The 22,021-nt window shown below is 37.1% G+C and overlaps 1 protein-coding gene across 1 annotated transcript; it reads right to left on the bottom strand.

Moving 5' to 3' along the window:
- Nucleotides 1–6,632: 6,632 nt before the first annotated feature.
- zmat3 (zinc finger, matrin-type 3) lies at nucleotides 6,633–20,592 on the bottom strand. Its single transcript, XM_023844323.2, has 6 exons — nucleotides 20,437–20,592; nucleotides 18,442–18,794; nucleotides 16,447–16,590; nucleotides 15,452–15,606; nucleotides 12,965–13,059; nucleotides 6,633–10,872 (listed from the first exon to the last, which is right to left on the bottom strand). Exons 1-6 carry the CDS (start codon nucleotides 20,552–20,554, stop codon nucleotides 10,664–10,666), a joined length of 1,074 nt encoding a protein of 357 aa, XP_023700091.2. The 5' UTR covers nucleotides 20,555–20,592; the 3' UTR covers nucleotides 6,633–10,663.
- Nucleotides 20,593–22,021: the final 1,429 nt, after the last annotated feature.

The raw sequence follows: 22,021 nt of genomic DNA, 5'->3' as shown, positions 1-22,021 counted from the left end.
CTGCATTTGTGGTTGATATGATAAAGTCTCAACTAGGGGAGAGTATCGATTCAAGTTGGGGCAGTGACCTGGGAATAGAGCGAGCACATCGTGCCTTTGCACCGAAGCCATCCAGAAATGCTCCGCCGCGCTCTATGGTGGTTCGTTTCCTCAGATTTTCTGTCAAAGAGAGCATACTCTACGCTGCCTGGAAGAAAGGGTTCACCTACAAGAACAAGCGAGTGTATTTTGACCACGATTATGCTGACGGTGTACAGAAGAAGAGGAAGGAATATGCTCCGATTAAGAAGACCCTGAAAGAGCATGGAATACGCTTCCAGACTCCTTTAACCCGAATGCGTGTTCACTATAAGACGGGCACCGCAGTATACTATAACGCTGCACAAGCAGCGGAGGACCTGGAAAAACGGGGTCTTAATGTGGGAGCTACCATCTGTGAGAAAAAAGGGGACAGTATTACGGAGGAGACGCTAGCTAAGCTGTTGCCGTGGAAGGCGGTTGAGTCCCCGCGTGGAGGAGATAAGGAACAGTTTCAGCAACAGGTGCGTAAGAGACTGAAGGAGTACCGCAGACTGGAGACGGACACTATGGCAGCGGAGGAGGGGTAATTTCGAGAGACCCCACTTTTTTTTAGGATTATATTGGAACTGCTGATACCTAGGCATCATAAAGAGACAGCCACCAGCCTTTTTTTTTTTGTTTGTTTGTTTTTTCTCTTTTCTCTCTGCTGCGAGGGAACCCACTTAGTGGCTAAACCCCTCTCTTTGCTAAAGGTGATATGTCGCCTTTTTTGATGGGAGTTCTGTTCTATAGTCTGTACAATAGTTATATAATTTTCTATTTTTTGTTTAATGTTCTTTTTTACTGTCTGAGGTCTAGGAAGTTACAAGTAAATAGTAATAATAGGGTATACAATGCATTATCGATATTATAACATACTCTCTCTGAATGTAAATGGGCTGAATAATCCAATTAAGCGTAGTAAAATGATAGCTAAAATGAAAAAAGAAAAGATAAACATAGCATTTTGGCAGGAGACCCACATGTCAGGAGCTGAGCATGAAAAATTAAAGAAGCTAGGTTTTAGGAATACCTTTTTCTCATCCTACAAGAAAGGAAAAAAAAGAGGAGTGGGAATATTAATCTCAGACTCAACCCCGTTTGAATACTTATCTGAAATAAGAGATAAAGAAGGTAGGTTTGTCCTGGTAAAGGGGAAAATAGACCAAAAAGAAGTAACATTATTTAACATTTATGCCCCTCCTGGGAGTGAGGCTTCATTCTTTAGAAGGATATTTGATTTGATTGCGTTAGAGACATATGGAATTCTTATCTGTGCTGGGGATTTCAATGTAATTCTTAATCCAGCATTAGACACGACTAATATTAACAGAAAAAAGAATCGTACCGGAAAATTAATAAATAGGGCTCTTCGTGAACTGGGATTGAAGGATGTGTGGAGGGCCCTGTATAATTCTGATCCTGGGTACACTTTTTACTCAGGACGATATGCAACTCACTCAAGAATTGACTATTTTTTTATGTATAATGAGGATTTGCATAGACTCAAGAACTGTAAAATAGGTCAGAAGGATCTCTCGGACCACTCAGGGGTTTATATAACTCTACATTTTGAAGGTAGACAGCGTAAAACACTTTGGAGGCTCAATACTGGACTTCTAAACGATGCTACCTTTGTGACTACGATGGGGACGGAATTAGGGGTATATTTACAAGAAAATGATAAGGGAGATGTGAACCCAAGTATACTATGGGATGCCGCTAAGGCGGTTTTGAGGGGAAAGATTATAGCCAGAACAGCAATGTTAAAAAAGATAAAAATTCAAACACTTTCAAATCTACAAGAAAAATTGAAAGATCTCGAACAGCTTAGCATTACTTACACGGACCCTGACATTAACCAACAAATCAGAAAAGTTAAACAGGACATAGACAAAATACTAAGCGAGGAGGTGGAGAAAAAACTGAGGTTTCTGAAACAGAGATACTATGAAGCTGGCCCAAAAGCAGCAAAGCTGTTAGCTTGGAGACTTAGGAAAACACAAGCAGAGAGTACTATCCATAAAATAAGGGATCCTGTAACAAACAAGATTACTAGTAATCCAGATGGTATACAAAAAGCCTTTGAGAAATATTATAAATATCTGTATTCTAGAAGGGAACAGACAGATAAACATACAACTATGGAATTTCTGAATTCATTAGACCTTCCTAGCATAGGGAAAGAAGTTAATGATAAATTAACCTTACCAATATCGAAGGAGGAGATAGACAAGGCCATCTCAAGCTTAAATAGGAACAAGTCCCCTGGTATAGACGGTTTCCCCCCGGAGTGGTATAAAACTATGAGAGAGCATCTTATCCCTCTCTTGGAGACCTGTTTTAATTATATCTTGGAAGAAGGGTCCCCTCCCCCATCTTGGAAAGAGGCCTTTATATCAGTCATCCCCAAGGAGGGAAAGGACAAGAGTGAATGTACAGGATATAGACCTATTAGTGTGTTAAATACGGATTATAAATTATACGCGACCATCTTGACGAAGAGATTGGAAATTGCAATGCTCCAGCTAATAGATGTAGATCAAACAGGGTTCACCAGGAATAGGCAAGCACAGGACAACATCAGGAGAGCTCTTCATACTATAGAATGTATAAACAGGGAAAAACTTAGCTCCATGGTCCTTAGCTTTGATGCTGAAAAGGCATTCGATTCTGTTGGGTGGGACTTTCTTTATTTAGTAATGGAAAGATTTGGTTTTTGCAAAAACTTCATAAGATGCATTCAAATACTCTACTCTTCTCCAATGGCAAGAATAAAGGTTAATGGTAGCCTCTCTGATGCTATTACCTTAGAGCGGGGATGCAGGCAGGGTTGTCCAGCAAGCCCCAGCCTCTTTAACCTATTCATTGAACCTTTGGCTCAGGCGATAAGACAGGAGACAAAACTTACAGGTATAACTATTGGAGAAGATGAATATAAAGTTAGTCTGTATGCAGATGATGTTTTTGTTACAATAATGAATCCAGATTCTTGTCTCCCTGTCTTAATGAACATGTTGGAAGTATATGGGATGTTTTCGGGGTATGTTCTTAATGTGAGTAAAACCCAGGTTATGACATTCAATTACACACCGACACAGGAATTTATCTCTAGGTATAATTTCAATTGGTACTCAAATAAAATTAAATATTTAGGAGTTTATTTGACTAAAGATGAATCACAGCTATTTGACGCTAATTATAGCCGGGTTAATAAAAAAATATATGAAGACTTAAGAAGATGGAGTCTTCTTCCTCTTGAGTTGGGTGACAGAATCAGATCTGTTAAGATGAATGTCCTCCCTAGACTGCTATACTTGTTCTCATCTCTCCCCATAGAAATTTCCGCAAAACAATTTAGGGAATGGAATATGCATATTTCACAGTTTATATGGAATAATAAGAGACCTAGGGTAAAATTTTCCACTCTACAGTTACCAAGGGAAAAGGGAGGCATGGCCCTCCCATCGCTAAAGGATTATTACATCTCAGCCCAGTTGAGACCCCTGGTATACTGGTGTGATCCTTCTTATGAAGCTAAATGGAAGACAATAGAGACCTCTTTAACAGACATACCAATCCAGTCATTTATAGGGTGTATTGATGGGAAATGGGGGACACCACCGACAGGCAGTAAATGGGTGAATTTATCTTTGAAAATATGGCTAGAGGTTGTTCAACGTTTTCAACTTCAGAGACAGATTAAATTGCTCAAATGGCCGGCATATGACCCTGACTTTAAGCCAGGACTATATGATTTTAGATACAGACAGTGGGTTTTCGCTGGCATTACTTCTATATGTAAAATAGTTAAAAACTGGAGACTGGTCAGCTTTGATCATCTATGTCAGACTTATGGGCTTAGTAAAAATGATCTATTCAGATATTTACAGCTTCGTGATTATGTTACTAAAGAAGTTAAAGGCTCTGACCAGAAAGAACTGCCAATTGTTATCCAGCTGTTTGTCGATGCATACAAGTCCAGTAGTACTAAAGGACTTATAGGCAGGTTGTACAATGGTATATTTTCATTAAATAAGCACACTACTGCCTATGTGAAGAAACGATGGGAAAAAGACCTGGACATTGACATAACTGAGGACACATGGATGACCGCTTGGTTAACACAATCATCCACCACCAACTCTCTGATTTGGAGAGACTTTTGCTGGAAAAATATTATAAGATTTTTTATTACCCCAAAACAAAAAAGCAAACAAACAAATATGCAACTACAGTGCTGGAGGGAATGTGGAGAAGCTTTGGTTGATCATGCCCATGTATTCTGGCTGTGTCCTCTTATTCAAAATTTTTGGAAGGAGGTTGCAGTAATTATAGCAAAGGTGTTGGGCTTTAGGGTTGACATCACGTTCACATCTCTGTACCTGGGGAGTCTCCCCGAGGGACTAGGTGAAGATGATGAGTACCTCCTAAAGATTATGTTAGTAGCGTGTAAAAAGGCAATTACAAAGTATTGGCTTCAAAAAGATACCCCTACTCTGGGGGTCTTTATCGGTATTGTGAAACAGCTACACCTCCTTGAGCAGATGACTTATTCTTTAAGGCTTCAAAAGGAGCTAGGGGAGAGAAGGTGGGGAAAGTGGTCCATTTACATGCTGAACAGAGAGATATTACTTGATTAAATAGTATATGTTAATTTGTGACTGTTTAATGATCTTTTTTTTTATATATATATATATACACATTGTGTATCTCATGACCTCAGACTGATTCCTTTATTTTCCTCTCTTCTCTTTTGTATTGTGTTGACACTTCATAAATAAAAAGTTGAAAAAAAAAAAAAAAAAAAAAAAAAAAACCAAACTGGATTTTCTTTGGTTAATATGTGAACTGTGAGTAGCACCATGTTCTTCCTGTGTTGGCATGTTGTTTCCACTGGGAAGACGGGTTTCCTGCAGCCTCAAAACACACCGTATGGGTGGATTGGTGTTAGTGTTATATAATGATGATCTGCATATTTGCCCTGTGAGGGTTTAGGACATGCTCCATAATTGCTGGAACAAGTTTCAGACCCTCTGCATCACTGCATAAAATGTTTACGGATTTATGGTGTCCTTCACGTTCCCATAATGGCAAATGCTTGAAATCAATACATTTCTTTTTGAAGGAATGTGGCACCCTCTAGTGTTCAAATTAATAATCGACATTGAAATACATTCGAGTACATATGACTGCCAATAAAAAAATAACATTTGTAGTATGATATATTTCACCCCATACAGTAGCTCTGCTTGAAGGGATATCCATATGCATTTTTAATATGCAGTTCACCCATGTTTCCAGTTCTGAATTAGATGCATAGTATTTCCATAAAACTGATACTTGTGAAAAATAACTTCCCATTGTGTGATTCCCCAAAAGGGATTAAAGACAAATTAACTAATTTCTGCTTCTACTGCAAGATTACCAAAATGAAGGCAGAGTTTCAATTAAAAAACACACACAATCAAATGGCTCAGATTTCACAACTATGCTATTCTGGATTAGATAAATATTGTCTTTGGCAATTGCAGAAAAGGATATTTATGATTTCATTGTTTATTTTCTCGTTCAATTTATAAAATAAATAAATAAAAACAAATGATTGACTAATTATATTTGCCCTCCTCTTTTATTATTCTGTTTCACAGATTTGCCATAATTGTGCACAGATTTACGCTCAGATGTTGCAATGAGTAGCACAATTTACCTGAGATCTCACAGTCACAGAGTCTGTCCAGAATACTGAACCACACATTTCAATTTAAGGGTTAATCCATCAAAAGAATATAATCCCACACATGGAGATACAATGAAAAAGAACACCAGATGTTAAATATATAATTAATGCTTGACACATTATGTTTGTTGAAATTTTTAAAAATCCAGTGTTAAGACACCTCAGTTTAACATAACAGTACAACATAAACATTGACAAAAAAAAAAAAATCCAATGACACCGGGATAATGAAATTTTAAAGGACTGTCAACAAAAACCTATTCAATTCTATTCTTCTACGCAATGAATGCAAATTTGGGCAGCTCACAGATGATCACCTCTTTCCTTTTCCAACCTATTTCTAGAAACAGCTAGGAATATATGTTACTGTGCTCTGAAAAACTTCTCATATATAAAATACTAAAGTATGGAAAAAAAGTATCCAACAGAGTCCCTGCTTGCACCCATCACTGAAATTGCAGTATGCAAAATTAGTGAGAAATGTCATTTTTAAATAATTAGCGGAATACAATTGAAGTTGTATTTTCATTTTACCAAAAAAATCTCAAATGTTTCCTTCAGTCTAAGCTGAAGAAAACACATTAAGACCAGAATATCAACTTTATTATATGCCTGTTTGAACATACCACTTATAAACACACAGGAAGTTATATTTCTCAAATCAAGTTACTTAAATGTTTTATGACCCTACAATGATTTTAACAACGGACAAATGAAATATTTAATGTTTGTTTAACAAAGTTAAAATACATGAAGGTTTGTGGATGAATGTTTTGACCAGGCAAATGCAATGAATCAAATACTCAACACATTAACAAAAAACATATGTAGGTTTCGCTTGATTAATTTTATTACGTGGAAGCAAATACTTATAATACAATGACAAAATGTCAAAAAATGCTATCAGATATCATTTATAGGATAATTTAGATATCCTTGTGATTACTTTCTGAAAATATGTACAGATGCTGTGGTCTATACATTCACCTTCGCGACCAGAGTGCTCCACAACGATTTCAGGTTTCGGAGGACAATAGGGGTAGAATGACTAATGATTTTACACTGCTGACTTCCCATGAATGATCCACAACTTGACTAGTGGACAAGGTTAAAAAATAGAATAATTTTGCATCAGACTCCTAAGCACCATGCATTCCCCCAAATCAAACTGAAATCAAAATATAGGTATTTGAAGTGATCTTTCAAAAGATGTGATGTGTTAAAATTACTGGTCGTACAACACTATTTAAAATTATTATAATAAAATCTGCTAAGTGACTGGCTAAATCCAGCTGGCTAGTTAACAATATAATTTTGGATGACGGAACTTACAGTATTCTTACAGCTAATTGAAGTTAGGATTGATTGCTGCAATACTTTAATGCTTATAATTCTTTTAAATAGATATTGACAACTACAACAAAAATAAACACTGCATTTTTGTTAAAAATTTTGGGTGAAAAATTTCATTGACATTTAGAAATAAAGTCAAATAATTATAGCAACACTGTGCTTTTCCATCCACACTGGGACGTTTCAGAGGGGACTTGCAGATCACTCCGGTCTTCAAACACTTGTAGTCCATCTGACTATATTTGGGTTTTGAAATCTTAATTAGATCACAGTACTCAAGTTTTAAACAAAATATTTCAATTCTGCAATGGGCAATTTTGCAGAATGTCTATTCACATGCACGAATTAATCCTAAAAACATTTTATTTTTCATACGATCTAAAGAGAACAGAACTGACTCTCAACTAATTTGTGAAAGCCCAATAGCCCAATTTTACATCCTGTGTACAAAAGACTTAAGTCTGTCCTTGAGGCAACCATGAAACTATTTGGCAGTTTTAGAAGGCACTATTTCTCTTTTTCTGCTTTTCTAAGTTCATGAGGTGCTTTTTGCAAATTACTATGGGCTAATTTTCAACGTATTTAACATTTTATACCATAATTCATCTTCTCTACATGTGCTGACAAAACTGGGTAAGAAAATACTTCAGTAATTCACTAGTGAAGTCAAATCTGAATCATTCTCACAAAGCGCTTTATGATTTGTTTTTTATGAACCACCTAATGGCACGATGATGATTACGGAAACATGTTTTACACTGGACAGGGCAGCTGAAAAAAAAAAACATACAAAAGGCTTCATCCAAGGAGAGACTGGCTCCCAAATACAGGATGAGCTTCTCAATGACTCCAGTACCAAAAAAAAAAAAGAAAAAAGGAAAATCTTGAATCCACAAACATGTTACTCAGAAACAGAAATTCTACATGGAAAACTTCAATGGAATTTAACAGAGTATAATAGTTATGAAATCTTGGTAATACATAACATAGAAAATAAAGTGCCACAACTTCCCTGAAATTGTAACATTTTGTTTAAGGCTTTCTTATATCAATGCCCTGCTTTGTTAGAGTCGATACTATTTTACAGTGCAGACTCAAACTAATTTTAGAGAAAATCTTTCTAACAATAACCATAAACTATGCACAATCATTGTTATTTAGAAAAATATACATAAAATGTACGCCATAGTGCTTCATAATAAAAGGAATTCGCTTTTCTTCCCTTCAGAAATAAATATGCGCTGCTTAAGGGCTACATACTAACCCGAAACCACTCAAAAGTTAAATCTACCGGCAATAAATTCCCACCGTTAGAAAATGGGGTCCTAACTAACATTACAGGGCTGGAGTCCGGCAGGTTGTAAAGACCATCTAGGTCAGCTAAGCCATGGAATAAACACTTTGGCTGAGATACTCTGCTGCCTTAACGGCCAGTATGAGACACGGATGCTACAGAACGTTGCATTAGCAGACAGAAGGCCTTCAGTTCCCTTTAGTGACCTTTCAGGAAGGACAGGATTCAGGACTCAGTAATGACAGTGTCCAGACTGGGAGATGTTCTGGGCTAGTGTTGCCCAGAACAAACATGTGATTCAGTTTCCATTATACATGCTTTCATAACACATCTAGTAGTAACATTAATAATAATAATAAATAATAATAATAAACATACATACATAAATACATAATGCATAAAACAAGCATCTACTAAGTCCAGTGGCTTTTACAAAACAAGCAAGCTTTAAATAAAAGATTGCATTGTATATTTAAAATAATTTCTTTATCTATAAATGAATTTGTTGTTGTCCCACTATAAAATATATAATAATAGAAATGCAAATATATTACTACTATGGGCATATTACACATGTTGAAAACCATAAGTGGTTCTAATACACAGTTAATAAAGACCATATTTAAATGTAAAATAATGATACATGTTAATTTTCATGTTGACATAATGTGCATCTTACACCATAAGCTTTAAGAATGTCACAATAATAGATACTTTTAGTGGGGGTTACAGATGTAAAAATTTGAGCAGAAGATGGAATTCAGAGAAAGGCATGCATAAGTTTAGAACACATTTTAAAGTCCCAATGAAAATTTGTTATTAGCTTATCATTACAAGTCATAACAAGAAATATTAAAAGTAACACTACCTTGTTAACATAACACAATTCTAAATAGAAAACTTAAACAGAATTAGTGCACAAACAGTGAATACAGTGTTTTAAATATCATCCTATGCCTTCCCTCAAATGTCTTATTAGACATTTAATTGCTGAAAAGTTAATAATAGAGCAATTCACAGCCTGTTATTTATTTAAACAGTTACGTGTCTGTGGTTTATTTCACTTTGAATAATAACTTCTAAATAACCCTGGGTCTAGAAGACACAGTTTCCCATACAACAATCGTATGGTGCTTTAAATGTATAATGAACTGAATTATTCCAATGTTCTCAGCACAGAAACCTTCCCTTAACAGGAGAAACATGAGTTTTGGTCTAATTACAAAAATGACTACAGATAATTAGCACACACTCAAAGTCAGTCTCTACAAAAATTTTAAAAATACACTGAAAATAATTTGCATTAAGCCAATGAAAAATAATTGTCTTCACAATTTAAACATAAAGCATTATAGTGGTGAGTGTCAAGAGTGCAATTTTTCAGCAGCATTAACTGGTGACGTTACATGTTTTCTGGAAACCAACAATAACTAAAAAACGGACAGTATGGGCGGACTGCCAATGTACATCAATCTGGAGATTGCAAGAATATATTTGCTTTTTCAAGCAATGGTTTTTAAAGCTTGGTCTTGGGCCATTTTTGCATATGCTGGTTTGGCTAAATGGTTATTAATTGGTTATGATTGCTGCAGATTAAATGATTATTATGATTTATCCTGATTTTTCTCTTTATAGAGATGTTTAAAAACACATCTTGCTCTTAATGTAATTATACAGTACAAGATGCATTAATTATTAGATAGGTAAAGTACCTTGAACAATGAAATGAGTGGCTAATTTATCAGAATAAAACTCAATAAAAATTTTCATGCAACTGCACCCATATTACTTTCCTTAAAGGAACTTGCAAAGTTAGTATCTTCTAAAAAATCTTGATTGTAAACTCCATTACTTAAGAGATCAGTCAAGCCAGCATATGCAGTGATTCTTCAAGAATGCTTTGAGAACCACAGGTTTAAATTAAAAGCAATTACTTGCTCTGATTGCAACAAAACACAACAAGGCAAGATCGCGAGATGGTCATATTTTTAGTTACCCAGTGGGAGAAGTATTTGTACAATCCTTTTTGGTCAAAAATAAATATGGAAATAAATAGATCCAGCATTGTATATTTTCATACAAATCAAATTAAATCGAAGACAAATGTGAGAGGATAATTTGATTAAGACTAAACTCGTATATCAAAATGGCCCTCATCTTACACTGGCTACCTCCTTTCATAGTCTTGCCCGGAATGAGAAGCCTTCCCCTGTTCTCTAAGTGTAGCCCAGGTTCTCCATCTCACTGCGGTACCGCTGCTCTGACACCTTGCTCTTGTGCTGCTTGCTTTCGAGGTGCAGGCGGAAGTCGGCCTCCTCGCTGGCCCCGGAGTTGCACATGGAGCAGTAGAACTGGCCGCTGGGTGTCACGCACATGGCCAGGTCCCGGGGGATCCTCTGGCGGGGGCGTGGGTGGTAATACGGACCTGGGGGACACGCGAGTGGGGAACCTCGTTAAAAAGGAAATTCTAGTTTCCTCACTGCCAAAATTAAAGAGTCTATTTATAAAACCTTGGGGTCCTCAGTTGTACCATGAAGCTGGGCTGGGCAGACAGGGTGGAATCAGATTCCAGAGGAGCAAAACAGTGCATCACATGGCAAATACCCAACATCCTCATGCCTTTGTTAGTATTTTTCAAGGCAAAGTCACTGAGGTATTTCTGTTGGCTACCCATCATGCCCTTTGTCTGTCTGAAACATAATGGATTGATCACTCTAGTCTAAAGATATTTTTTAAGCTAAAGCTAAGAATTAAAGTATAAAAAATCCATCCATCTGTCTTCCAAGGGGGCATGACCTGCAGTCGATCCTAGGCTGCACTGGGCGCAGGACTGGAACACACCCCTGGAAAGGATGCCAATCAAATTATAAAACACAGATATTCATTACGCACAGTTCCATACACTCTCTAAAGAAAAGGCCACAAAGCTGTGAACTTCCAGTTTTGCTTCATTGTCTCGTCAGCCTTCACATTCGACATAACCTAGTAGGTGTCAGTGTCCTATCCTGCCACCTTATTAATATGCGAGAAGAAAAAAGACATCTGATGGCTATAGTGTTATTTCAGACAGGAAGTGATGTCAATGCCAGGTCACAACCAAAGCATGAAGTCTGTTATGAAAGTGTAAGTCATGGCTGTCAAAGTTTGCCAGTGCAATAAACAATTAGCACAGAACCATCTATGCTATTTATATTCATGAACTAGAATAGAGACTCAGCTTCTCACATTAAAGTTGCCACAAACCAGCCAAGAAAAAGGCATTGGCATCAGCAGACCTTGCTATTTACTCAACCAGCTGGCAGGAACAGATCTAGGAAGGTTATTTATGTCTCACTAATTCATAATTTTTACACCTATCTTATTGAATCAGTCATTTAAAAAAAAATCAGCATGAGGTCATGTAAAGTCTGCTAGGTAGGGTTACAGAGTTATTTTAGCTCAGCTTTTAAATATCAAACACTGTACAAATATAACGTCTCTGAATTTCCACCTCAGTGTTCCTGTCTTCTGCATCACTGAAAATGCTCTTTAAATGATTTTGTTTGTAGAACATCATTAGCAGCTCGGTACCCGTCTAATTCCTTACCTTCATGCATGGCAAACTACAACACGAATCTGTTCACAATTTAATTGGACATATGTGCATATATTCAATCTTGAATTCATCTGACATTTGAATTTAAGGCTACATGTCATATAGTCACCAAAAGGACTATATAAAAAATTTTCATGTGCAGCTGTCATACGTCATCATATTAACTATAGCAGGAATCCTCATCTAAATTTTATATATCACATAGGAAATTAGAAAATATAAAATTACACAATGTCCTAATCAGTTTCTACGTGCATCCAACTAATTTCTAGAAATGCATGGTTAATAAGATTCCTGTAGAAAATTTTGTTACAATGAAGGTTACCTTCCAAATGTTCATAGCAAGAAGGAATCAAGGGAATCAGAGACTGTTGACCATAATTGGCTATGGAAGTGAATGTTAATAACACAATCAACAAGGTGTTACCAAGAGTTAAAGGTAATTATGTACACATGAAAATTTGAAATGCATGCAAAGCTTGGCACAGGGATCTGAAAACCGCATGGTGCTGCTGCGGTGATGGTTATATAAATAATACCTGCAGACTTTTTCTTCTTCTCCCAGAAAATGAAGTACAGACTTTAAATCCTTATTTCATTGTCTGTTAATGGTGTAATCCCATTTAAATATATATATATAGCTAGTCCAGTATACACATGTATACCTTTCAAAAGAGAATATTACAAACGCTGAAGCAATACTTAATGTTAGCTAGATATTTTCATGTCACGGAATCAATCTGCACATAGGTCAGGTCATGCTAACAAATGCCCAAATGGCAGAAAAACCCAGTGATCTAGTGCATTGTCAGTGTGACCAGGGCATTAGTTTGACTGGAATGGAAGGATGCTTTCAAACAAGGCTTAAGGAAAAAGACAGTGACAAACTGCTTATCAGCAAGGAGAGCACATGGTGATGTACCTGAAACGTTGGGAGGCACATTCCTGCGATTCCTGATCGGTTTGAACTCATTTCCTTCTTTCCTCTGCCACCTTTGGCTCAATTCTGATGAGTCTCTGTGAAAAATAAATAAATGATCAAATGAATGAATGTATGAATGATTGAATGAATGAATTATATGAATATTGCTGCAATGTTATCCATGCCCATTTAAGGGTATGACGACAGACTTGACTTTATTTCCTTGGTTAACTTATTAACTTTATTTGAATATGCAAATGTGTCATAAATGTGATGCAGTGGTAGCTGCATAGCTACTATGTCCTGTTTTAGCAACATTAAATGATTGTCTGACTGTTTAACTCACCTATAGGAAGAGCTCTGGAAGAGCCTCAATTAATCATCATTTACAACTAGTTGTTAAAACTAGCTTCTGAGATAAAAGAAGTTACCAAGCTGAAAAATGCACAAGAATGTATCATTAATAAATAAAATTACAATTTTATACTGTATTTCTGTAACATAGAGTCATCAGTTGAGACACCAGTAATTGGTTATTTATTGGTTATTTATTTGCAAGAAACTCAATGTCATTTCACAAACAGGGTAACTAGTGCTGAGTTGTATCTTAAAAAACAAAAAATACAACATTTTAATTTAAAAATATCGGGTTGAACAATAATATTGAGTTGTCCACTCCCCAAACCCTCCAAAAACACACACACACACACACACATACACACAGAATCGGGTAAACATATCTTTATGAGGACCACTCATTCATTTCTATGGGAAAAATGCTAACGCTAACTATGACAACCTTAACCCCTACCCAGCCCTAACCATAACCATAAGTAACCAAGCAAATGTAAGTTTTTGCATTTTTAGTTTTTTCATTGCAGTCACAGATTTTTATTAAATTGAGTAATAAAAAAAAAAAACAACGGGTATTCATCACGTTGTGGAGTCATTGTGTCCCCATAAGGTACAGTATACCCGCTCACACACACACACAGTCACACACACACAAACAAACACTCAGCTCAACAATAATCTATTATTTTTTTAAGATTAAGCTTGACATATGATCACGTAATAATTTTTAGTATGGGGCGGTGGTGACACTGACAAAGAGTGAAGGCGTGGCTGAATATGCTGCATGGTTACTGTTTACGGGGACAGCTCTCTAAAGTGAACAGCAGACGGAATTGCCGAGCATACTGACATTAGTAAGTAAGGGTTAATGCACAACAAGACAGCTGTTATATGTTTTTAAAACATGCTTCATGTCGGGTGGTTCTTTGCCTCTGCAGCCATTATGGGCAATTCCTGACTTAGTTATTGTTTACTGATTACTAAAGGCGGAGTTACGTGCCATCTTGTTTAGGCAGATTAAACAAGACTGTGAAGTCTGACTGGACTACAAGTACATTACGTCAGTAAATGAATTTGGTATGTAATCGTTGACCACAGATCCTGGTCCTCAGCTTGAAGAACTATTGTCGTCTAAGTGATCTGCACAATTTCTTTGCTTTTATAACTCCCATTAAAGGTAAGGTTAGTTATAATTAAAGAATACAGCTGCATGTTGATCGATGATTCACCTGGCTGGCACAACGTGTGCGGTTATAGAAAACTGATCAACACCGTTCATATTCGAGAATTCAATAGTGCCAGTATAAGCAATGGTTAACATCGGCATCAGTAAATTCTCACCCAGCCTTATTAAGGGTTAATGCACAACAAGCCAGGTGTTATATATACTATGAAGTAATGCAAATTCGACCCGACTGAGACCTAGGGCAAGAAACTGAAACTATTATACTTCAACTAATAAAAAAGCAGGCAGTTACATACCACAAAGAACAAGCTTTTAAAACTAATTAATAGCCTGGCCTGGTTGATCTAAAAATTGCCAATCTTTTTTTTCCCTCCAAATTTTGGCTAGAACCTGGTTCCCTACCATAAATAAATGAAGCTGTAAAGAATAAAGTCATAGGCCTTCGGTACTGTGTCTCTACAGAGAATCCTTGGGTACGGCTGGCTTGACTTTGTGTCGACTGAGCGGTTGCTAGAGGAGTCCCGAATGAGGGACATTGCCTGCATTGTGAGGGAGTGTCAGTTACGGCACTACGGCCATGTGGCGCGTTTCCCTGAGGGTGATCTGGCTCGCAGGATCCTCATTGCTGACAGGCTGAGGGGACGCCCACGTAACACCTGGCTGCGGCAGATGGACGGCCATTTACGGACGGTGGGACTGGACCGTGTATCTGCCTGGGGGGTCTCTGGCCGGGATCCCCAGGAGTTTTGCTGTGCGGTGGGTGCGGCAACGCGCTGCAACAGCGCATGTTCCCCAACCTGACCTGACCTGACCTGGAGTTTACATATTTCTACACGTTTGCTTGTCCATCTTGCTTTACTGCTACATGTCTTTGTGCTGGCATATTGGATTCCTGCTGCCATGTGTCATGAATAAAACTGCTTTTGCAGAATCCTGGTGAGACTCACAGGTAGGTGGCGCTCTGCTGGGCCTCGGCGAGCCTCAGTCTTTTTGCGTGGTTCTTCCCCTGGTAATGCGCCTGTGCTACGGCGAGGGAGCTGAAGGAGGCGTCACACAGCTTGCAGTAATCATTCTCCGTGGCCAGGATCACTCGGCTGGCTCCCTTCGATTAAGTGGGTGCAAAAGTTAAGGTTACTGATGATGCTCCTTCTGCAGAGTTAGAACCAAATCCAATTAAAGCCCCCAATACTAAAAAGTGACAAAAATTTACAACTATACCCATGAACCAAAGGCGTGCCTTTATCAAATCTACTTAAACATCATTCCAGTGTTATCTTTGTTTCAAGTTTTAATTTAAAGTTTTATTGTATTCCAGGAACACAGTGAATTTCATTTGCCACAGAAGTGTGTGTGTGTGTGTGTGTGGGGGGGGGGGGGGTGAATGGGGTATAAGATAAACAGTAGTGAATAATAAAAGTGAAGAAACACGATATAAGAAAGTAAGTATAATAATGAATAAGTAATAAGTATTGTGATATGCGGATGAGGTAGTTGCATGGAATGAGCAGATTGACAATAATACAATATTGTTGAGGAAGTGCAGGTAGTACATTAACAATACATGTGATATGCATCTTCATATGCAACAAATACTTATTTTTCTGGAAAAGCTAATGCCTCCCTTATGAACACTTTCTAAAGGGCTCAATTAAAAAATATATTTAACCAAGTTTATTGTGGGATTGCATCTTAATTTGGGCATCGATAAGCACACACACACACACACACACACATAAAACAGCTGATTAAGAGGTCAAAATACAGGCGTACTGCAACCTACTTTATAAAAATTAACATAACAGTAAATTATACTTGTTCTATTCAATAATTATTTTAATAGTTTATACTTCACTATCATTTTCAGAAACAATGAACAACACAATGTCAAGAAAATAATTAAACGTTCTGGGATTTGCACACATTTACTTTGCACTGTTTGTACCTGCTTGCATGCCGTAGCACTTTCCGTTGGTGGATTCGTTAGGGGCTGTAAGGAAACGGGCTCTGCTGCCTCCGTTATTCTTAAAGGAGGAGGTTGCTGACTGCCAGCATAAAAATTTCTTAGTTTCTTACTGTGGTTTTTACCCTAAAAAGGAAATAAATCACTATTCAGTTTCTGTTTGCTTCCATGATAATTAAAAAAAAAATTGACAAAACATATTATCACACCGTACATTGAAACATATCTATTAGGGCTATCATTATCGATCATATTAATGTTTGAGTAATCTACTGATTACTAAGGCGAATAATGAAGTAACCATTTAATTAATATATATAGCAATTGATATGAGGTGGGAAGCAACCCCAGACAGACAGAGCACAAGGCCATCGCAGGGTGCAGTCGCTCACTCACACACATGGTCAATAGAGGCACTCCAATTCACTCAAGTTGAATGTTTTGGGACTGTGGCAGGAAACTAGAGGCTCTGGCGTAAATCCACGCACACATGCTAAGAACATGAAGACTCCACACACATACAGTGGCAGTCTGCAGTGACAGCTCCACCTACTGTGGCACGGTGACATCCTAAACACGAGGCCTGCACTATGCGCAATGCTAACATCAACATCCCATATCAACATCCCATGAACATACACATGCATTTGTCCCATCGGAAGAACGGCGACAGTCAGTGGGTTAAGACACTAATTTCCATGAAAAGATTTTCACTTTGTTGTTGGAATCAAAATTTAGCAAGCTTTGCTATTTTAATGACGATTCCTTTTCAACATTTTCTCATATAATTATGTTAAAAAAGAGGCTAAAGTTTACCGCCACTGCTTTGGCATGAGCTTTTCCTGCCTGCGGCCTTGTGCCTGTGACCGAATCACAGCCGTGATATACTGGAGTACAACCACACGCCGTCTTGTATGTTATTGCTTAAATATCTTGAGAAGGACATTTTCCAAGTAATTAATAATAATATTCATAAATATGGTGGAAGAAAAAGAGAGAGAGAAAAAAAGAAAGTTTTGGGTATACTACTGGAACTCCTGGTCCATCACAGAGAACTAATGGTTATGTCCATCTATTTGTTGATGCAATAAAATTCTCCCAAACACCTGCTACTGCTTCATATAAAATCATTATATGTTCTAAACCTCCAAATTATATTAAGGTCATTTAGACAAACTTTTTTTTTTTTTTTTTTTAAACAATCGCATTTAGACAAACTTGATACTGGAATCCAGTATGGCCACTACAATAACCAAAATACCTAAACAACCTGTCAAATTGTCAAATTTCAACTCAATAAGTATAATACCACATGCCACATTAGTTACTACAAAAAGAATTTGGCGATGCTAACTAGTTATTCTTATTTAAACTGCTGTATTTCCCAACACCCTTGGCCCTGTGAACAATTATTTTTTCTCTTGAATGAGCTTTAAGAAATACACTGAGATAAAGCTGTCAGGACAATATACCTGCTGCAGTAAGATTGTGACAACCTGACGAGCTTATCCAAGGACTAGATCTTGACTGATTTTCAAATTTATTATTATTATTATTATTATAATTATTATTATTATAATTATTAATATTATTTAAACATCACACAGATGACACGGGTTAATCCATTGTAGGGTCCATCAGCATGCATCTATATATTCTACGCTCATACTGGGGTGATAAGGTGAATGTGAGTTCATGAAGCAATGCTTGCCTTGAGAACATCATTTTCAATTAATTAAAATGCTATATCTCACTGTTTTGCATCTAATCAGGCGATTGTGACTATATGGCTTGCCACCTTATTAAAACATAAATCTACATAAAAAATTAGTAAACACAAACTTTTTGCTGTTTTGATTGTACTGATGAACTGCTGACCAATTTACATTCAGGCAGCTGTGAAATTTGTCTTCTGGAAGAAACAGCAGCACGATTACATGTAAGACTAAAACCAGCAAGAGGCAGACGATGACTAACCTGATAATGTGCCTGAGCCTGTTGGGCTGAATTCAGTGTGACGTTGCAGAGCTTGCAGTACAAAGGCTTACAGAGCTCCTCCAGGGTGATTTCCTGCTCCCCTCCCCCTGCCTGACACTCCTCCTCCTGAGCCTTGGGACTAGGGGGGGGCAAAGTAGGGGCAGGGGACCTATGCAGAATTTGGACATAGGGAGGGGATTTGGCAGACAAGGGAACGGACAGAGAAAATGGTAGGGGATCGGAAGGAACAACTACTGGAGGCCCAAGCGGCTGAGATGGTGGCATCGTCTGGAAAGGCTGCTGTTGTGGCTGGCACATTAGATTAATGGGTGGCTTCAGTACAGAATCAGGACCTGAAAAAACAATTCATCCAGGTTACACATTTGTTCTGACTGGCACAGCTAGTTTTGGGGAAGTTATGTAGCTGTTGAACTGACATGCATGGCTTTTCTAGTACTCCTGTCATTGAATAGAGCAAGCATCTCTTCGATTCATTAAAAATGTAACATTGGTAAAAGACAAGGGCTTTGTAGCTTGACCCTAAAGAGAAAGAAAAAATAGGCCTAATAACAGAAGGATGCCTACACCTGTAGATAAAATGTTATTTCAGTGTCTTTGTTAGAGCCTGCTTTGCGTTTAAGTTTGCTATTGTATGCTTAATGCAACTAAATATGTATGTATAATTTAATAAAAATGAGATTCACCTTGTTACTACGCTATTAATGCGCTTTCATTGTTTCACGATTTTATCCATTTTCTGTATGACTTTCAGCTTTATTGACTCATTATCTTAAGTACTACTATTAAGACAATGTGATAGAGGTTGGGTATTGGGTCTACTTGTTTGTGAATTTGATTTGCACCACATGAGGACTTCCACAATTTTCCAATACAACATAACACCCATATAATATTATTTTACAAACAAAAATGTAGATTTTGCTTTCTATGTAATGGCACTAGAAGTCAAACCAGAAATCACTATTACTTTGGAGGGTACTAAACCAAAAATAGAGGAAGGACCTACATACGATCTCAAGGTTGAAGTATGTCAGAGCCCTACTGCAGATGCACTCTATGTGATATAATGATAACGAGTAGAAATATTTTAACTTTAGGAGTTGATGATGGAATAAGTTACACTCAATCTGTGTGGAAACTTTTTTTGTCCTTATCATACAAGTGTGAAAAAGACCTACAACGGGATGGTGTTTTACCCAAGGCTCACCTTCTTCTGAGCCAGGAATAAGATGAGAACTTTCTGAAAATGGGTGACCTGATCTACAATAATAATATACATCTGCGTAATTACTGTATTTATAAAGATAAATGAAGGATGCAGAAACACTCCCAAAATCCCTCCCTTGAAATCTGTTCTTGAAGAAGTATTTAAGTATGCATAAATACTTCTATGATGCACTTAAAATGAGTATTATATCAACATATAAAATATTAAACACTACTAAATAAATGCAAAGGTCCGCAGGATGGGTATAACTGCTAGGGAGCCCGTGTTTCTGAGACACCTGTGCACGGTCCACCTCCGGGCCGCGGGTCGGTATACGAGACCGTCTGGGGGGGAGGGGCGCCGGCAATTCGGATTTTTACAATGAAACCTGATTTTTTATGCTTTAAGGAGTCATCATTTACACACGTTAACATATTACAAGTGCAGCTCTGTACTTATTTAGCAATGTGAGGATCTGGCAAAAACTGAAATTCATTACGGTTTACCGGCATTTTCACTATAATGAAACGCCCATCGTTATGTTGACGATACTGTCGACGGCTGTACAACATATCCAGGAATATAAATCTATATATATATGTATACATCTATATATATCTTCCATGTATAACGTTTTACGGATCAGTTAAGTCGTGCAGTTAGCTGGACGCGTAGCCATCTAGCTAATGCACAGTGCATCACCGAAATCGCAGTCTCTCCGGTCTCAGAAAAGGAGCCATACATTGTCAACCACGGACGTTCCTTACCTGCTAAGCCAGGGAAATAGGTGCTGCCAGTCCCGTAATTTAGAGGCTGAGGACTGTGACTTCTAAAGTGATCATTACTTTCATAATAAGCACCACTATTTTTCACATTCATCGCCATCTTCACCGCATCCTTAGCGAACTTCTTCCAGCCAGACGTAGATCGGGGTTTCGTATTTTATTATGGCCCAGGAGGGGGAGCGTTAACAAAAGAGGTTTCGAGAACAAATAATAATAAAAATAAGGTGATCCCATAGAATATAAATCAACCACTTATTCTGTAGATGTATAATTATAATACGAAACAACTGTCTAAATACTATAGATAATACAGCGAGTAAGATTGATATGCTTGTGTACCATCAGATTTGGTATCGTCCATTTCCTATAACAACGCGCATACAGTATAGCCCACGAGTTCGTTTAATAAATATTGCTAAAAGACGTGGAAATCTGCAGTGTAAACCAGTATTTACAAGATGACTTATAAAGACTGGACATTATGGAAAATAAAAAAATATGCTACTGTACTTCAGCAGGACAACTTCAAAACAAATTTAGTGAGAACGGATACGTACAGATTTTTTAATAATACCAAGTAAATTCGCTACTGAAAACTAAATAATTCACTATACTTCGTGCCCATGAAGTGTTGTACAATAATGGGGTGTACATTATTATTATTATTATTATTATTATTACACACTTATGAGGCATATTTTTACTTCTCAAGCTCCGCGCGTTATGCAACGAAACGTATTATAATTGACAGTATTCCTGCATCACAGTTATTCGAGATATAGTTTTGCTACAGTCATTATCAAGAAATGGTGTCATATGACTCAGATGAGGTCTTGCTTTTGGTGAGAATGTTTGAATCACGCGAACACAGTTACTTTTCTTAATTACACGTACGTCTATTAACTTGATGCCCATAGTCAATGAAAATTGACAGTAACATATTTCGTATGTGTAACGCTGAATTAAAACAGCTTAATGTAAATGATACTACGACACATTGATTTACTCAAATAAATATTTGTTTTATTCTTAATAGTAATTTTAGCACGTGTTTATAGAGATGCATTATATGTAATCCATGCTGTGCTTTTTGTATTCGCGTGATTGTGTAAATAAATGTATGAATATGAGATGCATGGTTATAATAAACAAAAACAATATATGCCATTTAAAATGCATAAATGACCCGGGGACACACAAACACACGTGATTGTCGATTAGTGAATAAGGAATCACTATACCCTTTGTAATGAATGAAAACATCTTAAATTGGTATCTTACTTGTTATCGCATTATGCAATAAACATATTGAGAAGACTTGCAAAACGTCGTATAATTTTCAACACGGAATACGAATGTTTTACACGTACCGTTCTTCTATAAATACTAAGACGTATTTAGTTTAAGACTTAAAATAAGACGCCTAACAGTAATAGAGTATACATTCCAGAAGTGAAATATATATACCAATTTAAATAATTATGCAGATTTGCACTGCGAAGTACATTAAATTTATGTTAACAGATTAACTTAATTGATTGCATTATCCAATATATAAAATTATTTG

The sequence above is a fragment of the Paramormyrops kingsleyae genome, chromosome 15 (genome assembly GCF_048594095.1).
Source record: "Paramormyrops kingsleyae isolate MSU_618 chromosome 15, PKINGS_0.4, whole genome shotgun sequence".
In the NCBI taxonomy this organism is placed as follows: Eukaryota; Metazoa; Chordata; class Actinopteri; order Osteoglossiformes; family Mormyridae; genus Paramormyrops; species Paramormyrops kingsleyae.
The sequence above is the reverse complement of the archived record's forward strand: the minus strand, read 5'-3'. Positions and strand labels throughout refer to the sequence as shown.

Excerpts from the sequence above, each read along its gene's own strand:
- zmat3 (XM_023844323.2), bottom strand. The coding sequence starts at position 20,554 with ATGGCGATGAATGTGAAAAATAGTGGTGCTTATTATGAAAGTAATGAT. Across the intron at positions 18,795-20,436 it reads CTATTTCCCTGGCTTAGCAG|GTCCTGATTCTGTACTGAAG; the intron begins GTAAGGAACGTC and ends TTGTTTTTTCAG. Across the intron at positions 16,591-18,441 it reads AGGCTCAGGCACATTATCAG|GGTAAAAACCACAGTAAGAA; the intron begins GTTAGTCATCGT and ends TTTCCTTTTTAG.